Source organism: Desmodus rotundus, chromosome X (assembly GCF_022682495.2).
Source record: "Desmodus rotundus isolate HL8 chromosome X, HLdesRot8A.1, whole genome shotgun sequence".
NCBI lineage: Eukaryota > Metazoa > Chordata > Mammalia > Chiroptera > Phyllostomidae > Desmodus > Desmodus rotundus.
In genome coordinates this window covers 66,943,973-66,962,635 of record NC_071400.1, presented here as the reverse complement: position 1 = coordinate 66,962,635, position 18,663 = coordinate 66,943,973, and the positions used below count along the sequence as shown (strand labels likewise).

At 40.7% G+C, this 18,663-nt stretch overlaps 1 protein-coding gene across 1 annotated transcript; it reads right to left on the bottom strand.

Annotated features, from left to right (window-relative positions):
• Positions 1-383: 383 nt before the first annotated feature.
• UXT (ubiquitously expressed prefoldin like chaperone) lies at positions 384-7,974 on the bottom strand. The gene is made up of 7 exons (XM_024580092.4): positions 7,892-7,974; positions 7,598-7,704; positions 6,376-6,457; positions 6,168-6,235; positions 5,791-5,898; positions 709-772; positions 384-477 (listed from the first exon to the last, which is right to left on the bottom strand). Exons 2-7 carry the CDS (start codon positions 7,693-7,695, stop codon positions 424-426), a joined length of 474 nt encoding a protein of 157 aa, XP_024435860.1. The 5' UTR covers positions 7,696-7,704; positions 7,892-7,974; the 3' UTR covers positions 384-423.
• Positions 7,975-18,663: the final 10,689 nt, after the last annotated feature.

Sequence of the window (18,663 nt, the reverse complement as noted above, 5' to 3'; positions counted from 1 at the left end):
GGTACCTAGGAATGATTAGGGTGTGGGAAAGGGATTAACCTTAGGGCCAGGAGTGAAAGGTTGAGTGTCTTGGGAAGGAACCTCCACCCTGAATTGGCCCATTCTGTATAGTAATTAAAAGAGTGGAGTCCAAGGAAAGAAATGGAAGGGTCGGGTGGGGGCCCAGGTTGTCAAGGCAACAGGAGAGAGGGCAGAGCAGTTAAGTCTAGCAGCAAATGCTGCCAAGTAACTGGCGGGAGGCAGGACTTCAGGTACACTCTAAAGGTTTCACACAGAGACTGGATGGATCTCTGGGCCTCCCAGTAGCTTTGTGCTTTAGAGATGGGGCACCTTGGCAAACAGCAGGGATTAAGGGGAAAAAGAAGGGCCGTGTGACTCAAACAGGCTTTCAGGCTCTTTAATGTCTGGAGAGGGGGGAAGAAGTCAATGGCGAGGCTCCTCTGGGATATTCTGCAGGCCTTGTAGTTCTCTAAGCCCCTGAAAAAGAGGACAGAAGAGAATGAACAGAGACTAGGTCCAGACCCTGGCCCAGGCCCAGGCTTGCTTTGACCTCCCCTCCCTCAGAGCTACCCTAGCTCCAGTTTAGCTCCAGTTTAGAGGGACAGATGGACCTTCCAGTCTCTGGCTCTCTCCCTTCCTCAGGTCACCACCTGAGGAAGGTAAACGCATTTGGAGACAGAGTCTGGGAGGAGGGTGAACTGCTCTCACCTCCAGCAACATGTGGATATGGGCCTTGATATTCATTGAGTCCTTGGTGAGGCTGTCGCTGAGCCTGGAGAAAAGAAACAAGGAAGGGCAAAGTGGGCCCCGTGATCACGAGGATGAGGCTTCCTTATCACTTCCAGAATTCTCTAGGTCCAGGATGACTCCCACGTGGCAGGTGGTAGGACACACCACTATGAGACAGGCTCCTACGCAGAGATGCCTGGCTATCACCTGGGCTGCACTATTCAAAGACATTTACTGAATCCCTACTCTATACCAGGTGGGTTTAGGTACTGGGGACACAGCAGAAAACACAATAAACAAAAATCTTGGCTTCATGAAGCTCAAATTCTCATTGAGAGGGACAAATAATAGTATAAAATATAGAGTATGTCAGATGGTTCTAAGTATGATGAAAAAAATTAAGACAGTAAGAGAGGATAAGGAGTACAAGAGTGGAGGTACAATTCTAATTAGAATGTGTAGGGATGGCTTCCCTGAGAAGTGTTTGAGTAAAGATTTCAAATGAAGAAGTGAATCATATGGCTATGTACGGAGGATGAGTGCTCCAGACCCAAGGCAAAGCAAAAGGCGCTGAGATCTGGGTACGCCTGGCATATTTGAGGCACAGCAGAGAGACCCGTGTGGCTGGAGAAAACTAAATGAAAGCGGTCTGTAGGAGATGAGGTCAGAGAAGTAAGCGGGGGAGGCAGATCATGTAAAACTACAAGGTCACAGCAAGGACTTTGGCTTTTACTGTAAGAGGGATGGGAGTCAGGCTGTGATCACAGCAGGGATGTGAACTGACTAGGGTTTTACAGGCTCCATCTGGCTGCTGTTTGGCAAATTGACTGTGGATAAGATCTGGTATGGAAGCAGGAAGTCCAGTGAGGGAGCTACTGCAATAGTCAGGTGAGAGTTAGAGACTCAGGCCACAGTAGCAGCAGCTGAGGTGACGAGAAATCATTGGATTTGGGATATATTTCGAAGGTAGAGTCAACAGGATTTACCGAAGGGTTAAATGTAGGGTGTAAGAGAGGGGGCTTGAGAAAGGCCTAAGCAAATGGGAAGCTGGAGTCGCCAGAAACCACTCTGTACCTGGAATGTTGAGTTACATAAACCACTCTCACCCAAAAGAATCCTCATTGACACAAAGGGTTAAGGGAGGCTTTTCTGAAGAATAAAGAATGAGTAAGAATTAAACAGTAGGAAGGTCTTTTCCACAAAGAAGGCCAAGAGGCAGGAAAGAGCTTTCTGAGGAGCAGTCAGGCCGTATTAGAAAATTAAGTGAGTGATGAAAGAAAACTGGTATAAGGTCCAAGAAGTAGGGAGGGGCTAGATCATGCAGGATCTTGATATCACCATAAGAAATGTGGATTGTGCTGTAAATGTAAGAGTCAGTTTTAGGGAAACTAAATACTGTAAAAAAGTAGAAGGCAACAACACAGGATGATAAATTAGAAAAAAAATGGTATGGACCTATTTATATACCAATATCTCACAAATTTGTATTTTCAGTCCAGACCTCTCTCCTAACTCCAGATTTGGGAGTTTTAACTACATCTTCAAAAACTCAACTTCAATATTTAACAAGCACTTCACACTTAACATATCCTAGACTGAACTCCTGATCTTCCCCTTCAAATCTGCTCCCCCCATCTCCTGTATCTCAGATAATGACTCCATCCTTCCAGTTGTTCAGCCAAAACCCTGGACTCCTCTTTCTCTCGCACACTCACATCCAATCAAGCACTCTATTTCAAATTACAACCGCAATTTTTTTCTTATCTGCATTCCTCTGTAGCATTGTCTAGTTCTTTTTGTGGTTTTTTAAGAAGATTTTATTTATTTATTTTTAGACAGTGGAAGGGAGGGAGAGAGAGGGAGAGAAACGTCAATGTGTGGTTGCTCCTTGTGCTCCCCCTACTGGGGACCTGGCCCACAACCCAGGCATGTGCCCTGACTGGGGATCGAACCCTTTGGTTTGCAGGCCAGTGCTCAATCCACTGAGACACACCAGCCAGGGCCCTCTGTAGCACTGTCAACCTGTGACACACTACATCACTGACTTGTTTTTGTTTTGTTTTTTTTTGTCTGTCTCCCCTGGCCAGAATGTAAACTGTGTAAGATGTGGCAGAGATCTGGTCTGCTTTGTTCCCTGCTGTATGCCCAGGAACCGAAACGGTGTGTGGCACACAGTAAGCACCCAATGTATGTTGAAGGAATAAGTGAATGATGCTTCACTCAAAGGAATCTGAAGTCCTCAAAAGATAGTAGTCTATGTTTAAGGATAGAGGATGAAGATAGATTAATAAATAGAGGATGGTGTTGTTGCCAGGAAGCAAGAATGCTTTCAAGAATATCTAGGGTAGTGATCACAAAACAGAGGAATGACCTGGGTCAGCTTGATCCCTTGATCGGGGACAATTTGAACATCAAAGAGAACAAAATTACTTACTGGTACAAGCTTAGTCTATGAAAGGCTGTGAGGTCAACACTTAAAAAGGAGAAAAGTATAGTCACCAAATGCTAGTTGTAACACAAAAGGGATATATTTAATTTACTGCTACTGATTTAATATGTAAGGCAATGTTAATAGTCAAATGGTTATTCTGCTCCTTCTAAAATGGCATGTCTGTTTATGGGTGTGAATGTGTACTTTCTGTGTGATCAGGAAAGAATATACAAAGAGACCTGCTCCTCCCACTCCCCAAACAAAGAAATATACTAAGAACAGGAAGAACTGACAGGCCATTTTGACCACATAAAATAACCTGAAAGTTCAAAGTTTGCCATAAGTAGCCAAGCATTTTAAAGTGGGGAGTGAGCTACAGACTCAAATTCTCATTTTCTAGAAAGATTAAACTTCTAGGGAGTCCTACTAATTATAATTAAGTAATAAGAGATTCTCATCACACTGATAAACCATGCCAGTATTCCAAAAAGACCAGACAAGGGAGCAGGCACTGACAACCTGAACACCTCATTTTAGGGAAAGACATCGTCTCATAAAGTTAAAATCTATTTGAAAGGTTCATGAATCCTGTGATATAACAAGGAAAGCTTTGTTATAAGAAATGGTCTTGATCTAAATGACCACCGGCTCAGAATTGTGTTGGCCCGTGAGCGTAGACCCCTCAACCAAAATGTTCACCAACTGGTCTGATCACTAAGATGTAGAAATATCAGCAGGTCCGAGGCTCTGTTTGGGCTACTGACACTGAAACCCTGCAAAGGTTTGAAAAGAGAAGTACTGGAACCCTAGGGGGAGGCAAGTCTGGAAGAAATGAATGTAGAAATAAAGATAAATATAACCCAGACAGAATTTTAGATCAGTGGTATTCACTTTAGTGAGGTGTTGTTAATCTAAGTATATATTGCTCAGCATTCCTTCACTCACTGCACGTGAGCCATGCCTGCCTCTCCTGGCGGTTCCTCTAACACCATAGGCACACGGGTCCCTTGCCAGGAATGTTATTCCCCCGACAGCCTGCTGTCTTGTTCACTCAACCAAATGACACAAATGTCACTGCCTCTGGGAGGCCTTCCCTAGCTACATTTCAAACTTCTCATCCACACTCCAGATTCCCTTTCCCTGCATGAAACCTTAAAAGCAAACACGGCCCATCCTTCCTTTCATACTACCTCCCCATCACCACCAACAGAGATCTGCTTCAATCCTCACTTCAACCTGTTTCCATCACACACTTTTAAATTCATTCAACAAACACGAATGCCTACTATATGCTATGTATTATTCTAGTCACTTGGGTTACAGACAAAATACCTCCCTTTGTAAACCTTCTATCCCAATGGGACGAGGCAATGAACATTAGAAAGAAGTGCTAGGGGAAAAAAGAAAAAGTAGAACAAGGGAAGGGAATCAGGAGTGCCAGGGGTTGCAATTATAAAGTTACATTACGGAAGACACTATTGAGCAAGTGACATTTAAGCAAGCTTACAGAGTGAGGAGAAAGGAGCCATGCAGGTAGCTGGGAAGGAGTACTGCAGGCAGAGAGAACACCCACTGCAATCTCCCTGAAGTGGGATCGTTCTGGGGTGTTTAAAGAAGCCTGTGCAGGTCAGTGTGGTGAGAACACTGAACAAGCAAAAAAAAAGCCAGAGGTGAGGCCAGAGGTAACTTGTTTTACTGTTAGTGATTTACAGGCTTAGACCCCATGGATCTGGTCAAAATTGTGGTTACGTGTAACAGGATAGCTCTTCTAGGATGTAAGCCTTCAAGAAGCGCTTCTGTCTCGTTCACTGCTGCCTCCCCACCATCAAGCACAGTCTGGCATACAGCAGACACCCAATAAATGTTAGCGTGAATGAGAAATACTGGGTTGGCCAAAAAGTTCATTTGGTTTTTTTCCATAAAATGGCTCTAGTAGCACTTAGTTGTCTTTAACATCATTCAAAACAATTTTGTTAGACTGTATTATGACAGCTGTCATATCAGCATGTATTTTTTAAAAATTTATCAAAATTGGTGAATTTTGTGTAGCTGTTTTAATATTGAAGATGGAAGAAAATACACGACGGTTTTGGCGTATTATACTTTATTATTTCAAGAAAGGTAAAAACACAACTGAAATACAAAAAAAGGTTTGTGCAGTGTATGGAAAAACACTGGATGTGTCTGATCAAACATGTCAAAAGTGGTTTGTGAAGTTCTGTCCTGGCGATTTCTCGCTGGACGATGCTCCGCAGTCAGGTAGACCAGTTGAAGTTGATAGTGATCAAATAGAGACATTAGTTGAGAACAATCAAGGTTATACCACATGGGAGATAGCCAACATACTCAAAATACCCAAATCAATAAATTTACTGGTGAAAATGAAAAACGTGTCTTTTATTTTACAGAAAAAACCTAAAAAATGGACTTTTTGGCCAACCAAATACAAAGACCATTGAGTGCTTAACATGTGCTACACCTGGGGCTGAGCTTTGCATCCCTACTTTCCTCAGCCCTAGCCCCGAGGAGGGGAGATGGGTCCCTAACTATCCCAGGAAGCCACAGGGAAAAGGGGAGGGGTGTTGCAAACAGTGGCATTTTTGGACACTGTCCTCATGGAACAGACTTACTTAGTGAGGAGATTGCTTTTCCGATCAATAAACTTGAGAGCTTCTGCCAGTGTCAGTTCCAGGAAAAAACCATATCCAAGGGCCACATAGATCCGTGAAGTGTCTGGGCTAAGGAAACAGTGGTTTAGAGGAAGTGGGGGGAAGTTATTACCCCTGTTTAGCATACCATACCATACAGTTTAAAATTTTCTTACTCCCCTTCCCTGCCTTCCACAAGTTGAAGTTCTGGGAGGGCAGGGATTTCATTCTATTTTATTCACTGTCACGTCTCCAGCACCTAGCACAGTGTCTGGTACATAGCAAATACTCAAACAATTTGTTGAACAACGGAAGGGGAAAGCTGAACCCTGGGATTAGAAGGGTAGGCAGACACTCACACCACTGTGTCAACGAAGAAGTTACAGCCCAAATCCACCTGCATATTTAATTCCGAGTCCTTAGATTCCTGTGGGATCAGGGAAAAAGAGGTAGGAGTTAGAGATCAACTTTTAGGTCAGGTGGCATGTTTCAGTCTGAGGTATCTCCTCCCAGGCCCCTCCCTTGCCCCCCACCCCACAAAAAGGTACCCAACCTTGGCATCCTTACCTGGAGACGCTCAATGACATTTCTCAGTTGAAGGTATTTGGACAGCTGCTCATATACCTTGTCACGATGGTCCAGTACCTTTCTGGTGGGACATGATGGGACAAGAGTAAAATGGTGACCAATGGGGAGCCCTGTCCTTCTTGGAATACCTCATAACATGACCCTCTGATACCCTCAAGTCACGGTGCCCTAAAGAGAGGTTTTAGTGCAGAAGTTAAGATTTGGACTCTAGGTCAGACTGCTTGGGCCTGAACCCAGGCTCTCCTTTTTACTAGCTGTGACTTTGGTAAGTAAATAACCTCTTTAGGATTCAATGTCCCCATCAATAAAGTACGGATGACAAGTATTATTGCATGGAGTCATTAGATGGATTGCTTGAATGTTTACTATAAAGTACTTAGAATTGTGCCTATCAAATAGTAAGCTCCATATATGTGTTATTATTTTTAGAAAGTGGGGAGAAAGGGAGGGAGAGAAACATCAATGTGTGGTTGCCTCTCCTGTGGCCCCAACTGGGGACCTGGCCCGCAACCCAGGCATGTGCCCTGACTGGGAATCGAACCAGCGACCCTTTGGTTCTCAGGCCGGCACTCAATCCACTGAGCCACAACAGCCAGGGCTATTATTTGTTAGTATTATATACTACTCCCAATGCCTCTCTCCAATCAGAATGTCCATTTCTCACCCTAGAAAAGTCCTCCATCCCTTTTAGGATGCTCTTAATCCTAGTTCTGAACATTCTACTTCCTGCTTAGATTAATAATGATAGTAATAATTTTCCATACTCTTTGACCTCATATCCACATTAAATCCTTTACAAGAATGGAAAACTCCAAACTACCACAGGAGGAAGGTTCCATCAACTTCCCCATTTCACAGATAAGGAAACTGAGACACAGAAAGGCGAGGCAAGGCACCATGTGTTCACAGGGGTGCCTACAAGGCCAAAACCGTTTTCGACTCTGAGAACTCCGGCCTAGGAAAGCTAGCTCTAAATCGTTCAGCGACTTCAGAGACTGCGCACGCGTGGACAAACGCTGTCTTAAGACTCCAAGTCTGGGTCCAGCTGCACCCCGACGGTAGCCCCTCCTTCCCTCTCGAAGGGCGCGTAGGGCCGGGCTCCGAATGCCTTGCCCACCAATCAGAAGACTAGGCCCTGATCCCACTGCCCAGCTCACCACGTGAAACGTCCCAAACGCCCCGCCCCAGCGCTGTCACTCACTGCAGGTCCCGCTGCAGCACGTCAGTGATGAAGGCCTCGTAGCGCAGCACCTTCTCCCCAGTGGCATCCAACGCCCGCCGTTTAGGGGGCGTCGCCATGATGGGCTCCTGAGGAGTGGGGAGGGGGAAGGCCACGTTGACCACTCAATGTGGCTTCACGCACAGTAAATCTGCACCCTCTCAAAGTTGGGAGTGGGCACGTCCGGCTAACGCTTGGGGGGGGGCGGTAATCCGCCTTCTTCCCCTTTCAACTCTGGGACCCCGCCACCCAGAGATACCCAAAATCAGCCCTCACCTTAGAGCCGCCGGCAATAGAACGGTTGGTTTGAACCGCGGCTTCCGGGTGGCGCAGCTCAATGACGCATGATGAGCGCGCCGGCCAACCAAAAAGGTGCGCGGGGGCGGTCCTAAACAAAAGAAAACGCCGGACGCGGAGAAGAGGAGGGCGGGGCTTTAAGGGTTGCCGGGAGGTTGCCGCAGATTGCAGAGCGTGACTACGGGCACTGCGCGCGCGGAACCTCTGGGGTCCGTGCGTGCCTGATGGGGGTGTTCTGGGGCAGGCGGGACGAACAGGTCGAGGTAGAGTGAAAAGCATTTAGTATTTAAAAGCCAGACCTTTGGAAGTAGGAGGGCAGGAATTGTTTATGGTTCTGGTCTGTAAAAGGGGAGTACCTGCCTGTGATCTATCGCCCTGGATTTTTATTTTTTTACACGGGAATTTTGGCCTTGACGCTCGATAATGGGAATGAATGTGAGCATTTTAAAAGTTTCGAACGGATACAATTTTTCAAAAATTCATCTTTGATAATTTCAGGTCTGCGGTTTACAATGCGTACCTGGGATTCAAGCAGAAATTGACAACGCACTATGTTTAATCACCTCATTTAATAGGACCATTAAATGGAGGGTCATTAAAGTCCTCAGCCCAACATCAGCTGTCCTATAGTTAGGAATAGTTTCTATGTTTTTTGAAAATGTGTAAGCTTATTATTATTATTATTATTATTTGCATTCAAGTTACTGAATAATTTTGTTTAGATCTCTTCCAGCCAAATGATTTTATTAATTGGGGATAATGAGCATCCCTTTCTGTTTCCCCCCAAATTTTAAAATGTAAAATTACTATGAATCTATTCTAAGAGGTTGCCCAATTCTAATTCCATATAGATCAAGATATTTAAATCATCATTCAATTAAATGCTGCAGAATCTGGATTTGTTACATATAATCATTTAAGTAATCTAAATAAATGGCTATAATTCATGTCATCATAATTCTTTTTTGTGGAGAAATGTTTAGATAGCTGTTATCAAATTAGTTTTCAATTTTCTGTGTTTGCAAGGACAGACAGCTGAATAAATGAAATCCATAGATCACACAAAAGAAATTAGTTTAAAACAACAGCTTTGCCCTCTTCTAAAGCCTTTTGTTTGAAAAGTTTGCAAATGGTACTTATCTCAGTTTCATCATCAGCTGAAAGTGAAATTCCCCAAGGAGAGGCAAGGAATGAAAAGGAGGAAAGATATTAAACAATGAGCACAGCCAAGTGTTGGGGCATGGGCAATGCTAGGGAGTGGGTGCTCAGTGGTCAGCCCCTAATTGTAAAGAAGCCTGCCTTATTTCAGATAATTGTGCAAGAAGAGGCAGTCCAAAATAGCCCACACTAAAACAGCCTGGAAATTCACAGTAGAGCTCCCCAGTTTTGCTCACAATCCCTGGCTTCAAGAAAAGTAAATATCTATAGTCTGAGTAAATGATGCTGACTTTACCTAGTTTGTTCACTCCTCCGTATGTATATTAAAACTATATATCATACCCCAGCTGGTGCAGCTCTGTGGATTGGGTGCTGGCCTGCGAACCACGAGGTTGCCGGGGGTTCCCAGTCAGGGCACATGCCTGGGTTTCTGGCCGGGTCCCAGTGTGGGACGTGCAAAAGGCAACCACACATTGATATTTTTCTCCCTCCCTCTAAAAATAAATAAAATATTTTAAAAACATATATATATATATATATATCATAAACTGGCGGTCATGGGCTGAATCCATCTGAGAGATGTGTTTTGTTTGGCTTACAGAGTTTAAAAGAAACAGTATTTTTAATTTGCCAACACTTAAAATGAGAAGATGAATTTAAATCATTTTTTATTTTTCAGTTACAGTTGACATACAAAATTATATTAGTTTCAGATGTACACCCAGTGATTAGACATTACATACTGATCAATAAATCTATTACCCATTTGACAGTATATTTAATTATTAGAATATTATTGATTATATTCCAGTTAAAGGTGAGATCATATGGTATTTGTCCCTCACCACCTGGCTTATTTCACTTAGCATAATGTTCTCCAGTTCCATGCCATTGCAAAGGGTAAAAGCAAACAAAATATAACCAGAGACATTGAAATTAAGAACAATGTAAAAATAGCCAGAGGGGAGTGGGGAGGGGATAGTGGGGAGAGGGGTCTATAGGAGCTACTATAAGGGACACAAGGACAAAATCAAGGGGGAGGGTAGAGGTGGGGGAGGGAGGTGGGACTGGCTGGGGTGGGGTGGAGGGATGGGGAAAAAATGCAGACAATTGTAACTGAATAAAAAAATTAAATAAAAAAATTAAAAGAATATTATGGACTGTATTCCCTATGCTGTACTTTACATCCCCATGACTATTCTGTAACAACCAATTTGTACTTCTTAATTCCTTCACCTTTTTCACCCATCCCTCCAACCACCCACCCATCTGGCAACCGTCAAAAATGTTCTCTGTATCTATGAGTCTGTTCTGCTTCTCCATTAATTTGGGGTTTTTTTTATTCACTTGTTGATAGATATATATTTATTGCCTTTTTATTGTTCATATGTTCTTCTCTTCCTTCTCCTCCTCCTCCACCTCCTCCTCTTTTTTCTTTAAGACCCTTTGACACTTCATGTAATACTGGTTTGGTAGTGATGAGCCCTTTAGCTTTTATTTATTTTTTGTTTGGGAAGCTCTTTATATGTTCTTGTATTCTAAATGGTAGCTTTGCTGGGTAGTGTAATTTTTGTTGTAGGTCCTTGCTTTTCATTACTTTGAATATTTCTTGCCAATCCCTTCTCACCTGCAAAGTTTCTGTTGAGAAATCAGCTGAGAGTTTTATGGAAGCTCCTTTGCAGATGACTGTTTTTCTTTTGGTGCTTTTAAGATTCTCTGCCTTTAACCTTTGGCATTTTATGATGTGTCTTGGTGTGGGCCTCTTTCCATTCATCTTGTTTGGGACTTTTTGCACTTCTTAGACTTGTATGTCTATTTCCTTTATGAGGTTAGAGAAGTTTTAATCATTTTTTCAAATAGGTTTTCAATTCCTTGCTCTCTTTCTTCTCCTTCTGGCACCCCCATGATGCAAATGGTGGTCTGCTTGAAGTTGTCCCAGAGGCTCCTTACACTGTCTTTATTTTGGGAAGTTCTTTTTTCTTTTTGCTGCTCTGACCAGGTGTTTTTTCTTCCTTATGTTCCAAATCACTGATTTAATTATCAGCTTCATCTACTGTACTGGTGATTCCCTGTAAATTACTCTTCATTTCAGTTAGTGTATCCCTCATTTCTGACTGGTTATTTTTTATAGTTTTCATGTCCTTTTTTATGCTGTTCAAGTTCTCTGTAGGTGCAGCTAATCTTCCCCTAAGTTGAGCATCCTTATGACAAGTGTTTCTTTGTCTCTTTTTTCACATGTTACTTCTGTTTAATATTCTTTTCTCACATCAAGGAAAAAATTGTTTTTCTCCTTTAATATCCCTCATAGTAGATGAAGTACTGCCTCCTTGCTATGGACTTCTCTGGTTACACATTGACATATTCAATCAGATGTCTGTTCAGACAGTACATCTCTGTGAGGTCTAGTTATGTAAATATAACCACAGGGATCTACTCTATAAGTTGGTAGCATAGCCATAGAGAAAGGAATTTTTTAAGTGCTTAAAACTTTACTGTGCATCCCAGTTAGAGTATATCCTAAACAAACAAAACACCCTGCAAAAATTTAAACTATTTCTAGTAATCATATTTTTGGTAGTAGCATTGGTATTCTTATTTTGATTACTATTGCCTTATTGTATCATTTCATATTAGGTAGTGTGGTTCCTCCAACTTTGTTCTTTCTCAGGATCACTGTTGCTGTGTGGGGCCTTTTGTGGTTCCACATAATTTTTGAAATATTTGTTCTAGTTCTGTGAAATATATCATTGAAATCTTTATAGGAATTGCATTGAATCTATAGATTGCTTTGGGTAGTGTGGCCATTTTAATGATGCTAATTATTCCTATCCATGAGCACAGTATGTGCTTCCACTTATTTGTATCTTCAATTTCTTTCTTCAATATCTTATAATTTTGCAAGTACAGGTCTTTTACATCCTTGGTTAGGTTTACTCCTAGGTATTTCATTCTTTTTGTAGCAATTGTGAATAGGATTGTTTTCTTAATTTCCCTTTCTGTTATTTTGTTACTTGGCATATAAAAACACAACTGAGAAAACAACTAGAACAGGAACAGAATCACAGAAATGGAGACCACATGGAGGGTTATCAGTGGGGAGGGAGAGGGGGAAGAATGGGGGGAAAGGTACAGGGGATAAGAAGCATAAATGGTAGGTACTAAAATGGACAGAGGGAAGTTAAGAATGGTATAGAAAATGTAGAAGCCAAAGAACTTATATGTATGGCTCATGGACATGAACTAAAGGGGTGGGGAATGCTGGTGGGGGAGTGCAAGGTGGAAGGGAATAATGGGGGAAAATGGGACAACTGTAATGGCAAATCAATAAGATATACTTTAAAAAAGAAAAAATGCAATTGACTTACGAATTTTAATTTTGTATCCTGCTACTTTTCTGAATTCATTTATCAGTTCTAGTAGTTTCTTGGTGGAATCTCTTGGGGGTTCTCTATGTACAGTATCATGTCATCTGCAAATAATGACAGTTTTACTTCTTCCTTCCCAATCTGGATGCATTTTATTTCATCTTCTTGTCTTGATTGCTGTGGCTAGGACTTCCAGTACTATGTTGAATAAGAGAGGTGAAAGTGAACATCCCTGTCTTCTTCTCGATCTTAAGGGGAATGCTTGTAGTTTTTTGTCCACTGAGTATGATGCTGGCAGTGGGTTTGTCATATATGGCCTTTATTATGTTTAGGTATGTTCCCTATAATCCCACTTTGCTGAGAGTTTTCATCATAAATGGGTGCTGGATTTTATCAAATGCTTTTTCTGCATTTATTGATATGATCATGTGGTTTTTATCCCTCATTTTGTTTATGCGGTGAATCACATTTATTTTTTTAATTTTAATTTTTTATTGTTATTCAATTGAATCATATTTATTGATTTGTGAATGTTGTATCCACCTTGCATTCTTGGAATAAATCCCACTTGACCATGGTGTATGATCTTTTGGAAGCATTGCTGTATTTGGTTTGCCAATATATTGTTGAGGATTTTAGCATCTATGTTCATCTATTCTTATTTTGAAACTTTTGCGTGTATTTGGTGGGGGTTGGGGAGACTATTCAGCCTATAACACAGAGAGAATATAGATTAGAATATGTAAAATATGTTAACCTAAATTTGAATCAGAAGTATCAACATGACTCATGATGTCTTTTATGATTAAAAATACTTAATTTACTAGATCTGTGCACTAAAAAGTCCTAAAAGTAATGGTCAATGCAGTGGCAATGAGCAGTCCTACTGTACAGATGGGAGTCTATACATACCATTACCCACTAAAAGTAGTCGGGGCTCCTTTCCAAAATGACTATTTTAGGACTATAGAAGGAAGTATACAAAATGATGTTGGAATATCTTGTCATTCCAGCTAGCAAGGAAGCTTTCAAAGACTATGCTATACATGTTAAAAGAACTCAGAAACCAATTGTTGAAGCTTCCACTGGCAAAAGATGGGACAATTTGAACATCATCAGGGATATGTATGATGGATTGGAGTACATGAAATATGTTCAAATCCAAGAGTTCATATAGAACCAAAACAACTCATAGGTCACACTTAGAGGTACTAGTAAATCACTTTGTTAATTTGAAATTTCCTTAAATAAAGGGAAAGAATCAAACATTTATTTTGCCTGTTTTATATTATCTGTGACTCAGGATAACCAAGTTGTTGATGAAAGTTTTTTAAAAACAAAAGTGACCTTTTACTGAATGAAGAAGGCATGACAGAATTAGAATACCATTTTTTTTGCAAACTATTTTGAAAGTAGGCAATAACCACCAATTACTGTTAAAATCACACACACACACACACACACACACACACACACACAACCCTGGCAATTTGACATCCCAACCTGATGGAAACACATTGGTCACACTGACAAAATGTTGGATTGGAATCTTATTAATAGATCTAACCACCAATTTACCAGAAATATAGGGAACAGAGGAACATGTAAAATAACATTCCAAATACATTCATTGGCAACTTCTTCAAGACTATCTGTTTTCATCAACACATACATGCAAAGACAAATAAAAGAAGTGGATGAGGAGCATAAAGATTAAGAAATATATCAGCCAGTTACAATGTGTGAGCCTTATCTATAACCTGTTTCAAAACAACTATTTTTAAATGTATGAGAAAATTGAGGAAATTTCAACATTGGATACTTGCTGATAATCTGGAACTGTAACATTTTTAGGTGTGGCAATACTACAGTAATTATTTTCAAAGGCATTCTTATTTGGGAAAGTAACATTAAAATATTTAACAAGAAATGAGAGGATGTCTGGGATTTGCTTCAAAATAACCTAGGAGGAAGAAGGTGGGGTATAAATGAAGGTTTATACCTTGTATTTTGCTGTTATATCCCAAGTCATAACAGCCCTCTACCTTTTTTTCAAAAGTTTATTTATTAAGTCACAGAGGTAGAAGAAATGAGCTGTGAGCCAGCTGCGCTGCATGGGCTCAGGAAACAAGTTACAAAGTCAAAAGCAGGGCCATTGAAGCTTAGGAGAAAGAAAGCAAAGCTATGTACCGTGAGGGAAGAAAAGACACTCCCCTCCCTTTTAAAATGAAATTGATTTGGTGAACTCTGGTTATTTGCCTTGTAGAATGCTCTACAACCTGGATCCAGCTGATTTTTTTAAATCATAATCTTTTAATTTGTTTTTCCATTCTTGGTATTTCTTGTAAACTTCAGGAAATGTTTACAAGAAATATGCTAGATGCTAGATTGGATTTAGGTTCAGTTGCTTTTGGTCATGCTTCAGAGATGGTGCTGTGTGCTTCCTATTACTGTGTGTCTGTCACCCTGTCTTTATTGAAGCTAAGATTGATGTGTGGATTCAGATTGTGTCAACTAGTTTTGAATTAACACATTTTTTTACAAAAACAATATTCTGTCTTTTATTTATTTAAAAATCCTCACCCGAGGATATATTTATTGATTTGAGAGAAAAAGGAAGGGGGGAGAGACAGCGGAAGGGAGAGAGAGATCGATTGGTTTCCTCCTGTACGTGCTCCAACTGGGGAATCGAGCCTGCAATCTAGGTGTGTGTCCTGACCGAGAACTGAACCCGCAGCCTTTTGGTGTATGGGACAACACTCCAACTAACTGAGCCACCCGGACAGGACAATATTCTGTAAGTCTTTTAAAGTAACCGTTTTTGTGTGTGTGTGGTTATTTCTCCCTTTTCATTCTATTTTTGGGATGTCTTCTCTCTCTTTTTTTTTCCCATTTGTTTTGTTATGTGTTTACCTTATTAAATATTTCAAAGGATCAGAATGAGCTCTGTTTTTTCTTTAAAATATTTTTATTCTGGATATTTTGAAACATCCAGAATAAAGTGAAGAAAAAAGTATAACTTCACCTTGTACTTAACACCCAGCTTCAAGTATCAACCTTTTGCCAGGCTTTAAACCGTATTTGGAATCTTTTAATTTGAAATAATTTAGATTTACAGAAAAGTACAAAGATACTATGAAGAGTTTCTGTATACCCCTCACCCAATTTTACATATTATTAATATCTTATATTTTCATGGTATTTTTGTCAAAAATTAAGAAACCAACAGTGATACATTCCTATTAACTGAAACTCCAAACTGTATTTCTATTTCACTAGTTTTTCTTTTTTTTAAGTATTTTTATTGATTATGCTATTACAGTTTTCCCAATTTTCCCCTTTATTCCCCCTCTTCCCTGCACACCCCAACCCTCCAGCATTCCCCCTCTTAGTTCATGTCCATGGGTCGTACATATAAGTTCTTTGAGTTCTCTGTTTCCTGTAGCATTTTTATCTCTCCCCGTCTATTTTATGCCTACTAATTATGCTTCTTCTTCCCTGTACCTTTTACCCCTATTCCTCCCTTCCCCCTCCCCACTGAAAACCCTTCAGGTGATGTCCATTTCTCTGATTCTGTTCCTGTTCTAGTTGTTTGCTTAGTTTTTGTTTTCATTATTTTTCTTTTCTTTTAGGTTCATTTGTTGATAGTTGTGAGTTTGTTGTCATTTGATTGTTCTATTTTTTATCTTCTTTTTCTTAGATAAGTCCCTTTAACATTTCATATAATAATGTCTTGGTGATGATGAACTCCTTTAACTTGACCTTATCTGGGAAGCACTTCATCTGCTCTTCTGTTCTAAGTGAAAGCTTTGCTGGATAGAGTAATCTTGGATGTAGGTCCTTGCCTTCCATGACTTTGAATAATTCTTTCCAGCCCCTTCTTGCCTGTAAGGTTTCTTTTGAGAAATCAGGTGGTAGTCTAATGGGAACTCCTTTGTAGGTAACTGTCTCCTTTTCTCCTGCTGCTTTTAAGATTCTCTCCTTATGTTTAATCTTGGGTAACTTAATGATGATATGCCTTGGTGTGTTCCTCTTTGGGTCCAACTTCTTTGGGACTCTCTGGGCTTCCTGGACTTCCTGGAAGTCTATTTCCTTAGCCAGATAATGATTCCTTTCTTATTTGTTCAAATAAGTTTTCAATTTCTTGCTGTTTTTCTTCTCCTTCTGGCACCCCTGTAATTCGGATATTGGAACATTTCAGGCTGTCCCAGAGGTTCGTAAGTCTCTCTTCACTTTTTTAAATTCTTGTTTCTTCATTCTGTTCCAGTTGGATGTTTATTTTTCCCTTTTGTTCCAAATCGTTGCTTTGAGTACTGGTTTCCTTCCTGTCACTGTTGGTTCCCTGAATATTTTACTTTAAGATATCTCATTTTCATTTTGGGTATCTTTCATTTTTTTTCATTTTTCAACCAAGCTCAATCAGTTCTGTGGGCATTTCGGTTACTAGGGCTTTAAATTCTCCATCAGATCGGTTGGCTATCTCCTCATCGCTTAGCTCTCTTTCTGAAGCTTTGCTCTGTTCTTTCATTTGGGCTGTATTTCTTTGTCTCGGTACACTGGTCTGGTTGTTCTGGTTGACTGTTTCTTCAATTTCTTGGTTGTCGGGGTTCCATGCAGTTTGATTTTCTGGCACTTCTGGTTGTTTATTGATTTTAGATTGGTTGTTATCCTCCTTTTGGTTGTGCAAGGAAATGAAGGGTTTCTACCTACGCCTCCATCTTGGCTAGAACTCTAGTTTTTTCTATTAATGTTATTTTTCTGTTCTAGAATCTAATCTAGGTATCACATTTCATTTAGTTGTCATGTCTCTCCAATCTCCTGTGGTCTGTGACAGTTTTTTACTCTTTCTTTGTTTTTCATGATCTTGACAGTTTTAAGGAATATTGGCCAGGTATTCTGTAGAATGTTTCCCAAATCTGGGTTTTTCTGATGATTTTCTCTTGATTAGACTATAATATGGGTATGGTGGGTAACAGCAGAAGTATTTTTGCTATGGGGGTTCTTTAGATACTCATTGCCCTGCCTCTCTCCATCTTGGGAGGAGACCCAAGTTTTGCCCTCTGAAGATGGAGAGGGCCAAGAGCTATTTGACTCCAGCACCTCCTGATTAGGATAAGTTGAAGTAGACCAATATCAGAAATCTCTCTTGAAAGTTTACAAAGCCATGGCATTCTAGTTCTTTCTAATACTTTGGAATTTCAATAACATTTTTTTTTTTGAGCAAGCCAGGTCTTCATATATAGTGCTCTGTAAAACGGTTATTTATCTTTCTTTTCAGAAAGAAAATTATTTATTTCTCTTATCTGGCTTGGAATCAGTCCTGCCTCTCAATACGAATACTCTGGGATGTGTGTATGTCTTTGGCACCTCATATTCCCTCAGCCCACTCTGTTTTTTCCAACAGAACTTACCACCACCTGATATATAATTTATTATTATTTTAACATTTGATTTCCACCAGGAGAATGTAAGTTCTTCATTGTGATGTGGTTGGTGACTCTTCACTGATGAATCCTCAGTGCCTTTTTGTAGCAAGTGCTGAAGGGCTGAATGAATTTAATAAACAAGAGGGAAGAGCCTGAAATACAGGTGTTTTGCCAGCAGGAGGCGCTTCAAGATATCTCAATGGACCGGACAGTTAATTTGTTAGTGGCTTATGGTTCCCAACAGAGTTCCACCCAGAGCTTGTGCAATTTAACCACACACCTGAAACTCCTAAGGATCTTGTTTAGAATAATACTCTTTTTTATTCAGGAGGTCTGGGTTAGGGCTCAAGATTCTTCTTTTTTTAGAAAGGTTTATTAGAAAATTTTCACCCTGGGCTGTGTAGCATGTGAAGCAGTACTGCTATTCATTAAAACCTTCTGAGGAAATGTGCCTGTTTTCAAAGTGGTCCTCATACAAAATGTACAAAAAGCAGTTTCTGGTGTGACCAGAGCTCTGAACCTCTGCCGCTTGATGTTCCAAAGCACCCCACCAATGCCTATGGGTACCCATTCTACAGATGTGAAACTGAGGCACCAAGAAGCTGTTGTACCAGTGGTTACACAGTGCAGTGGTTGTTAGGAGTTGCCCTTCTCTGCAAGGCCTAGGTGGAAAGTGATGGGAGAGAGAGACTGAGGGGACTGGGGGTGGGCAGGCCTGTGTGGTGTTTTCCCCAGTTCTTGAAGGAAGAGAGAGGGAAGGTACTCAGGGAAGGACCACCAGGTTGAATGGGAAACTTCTCAG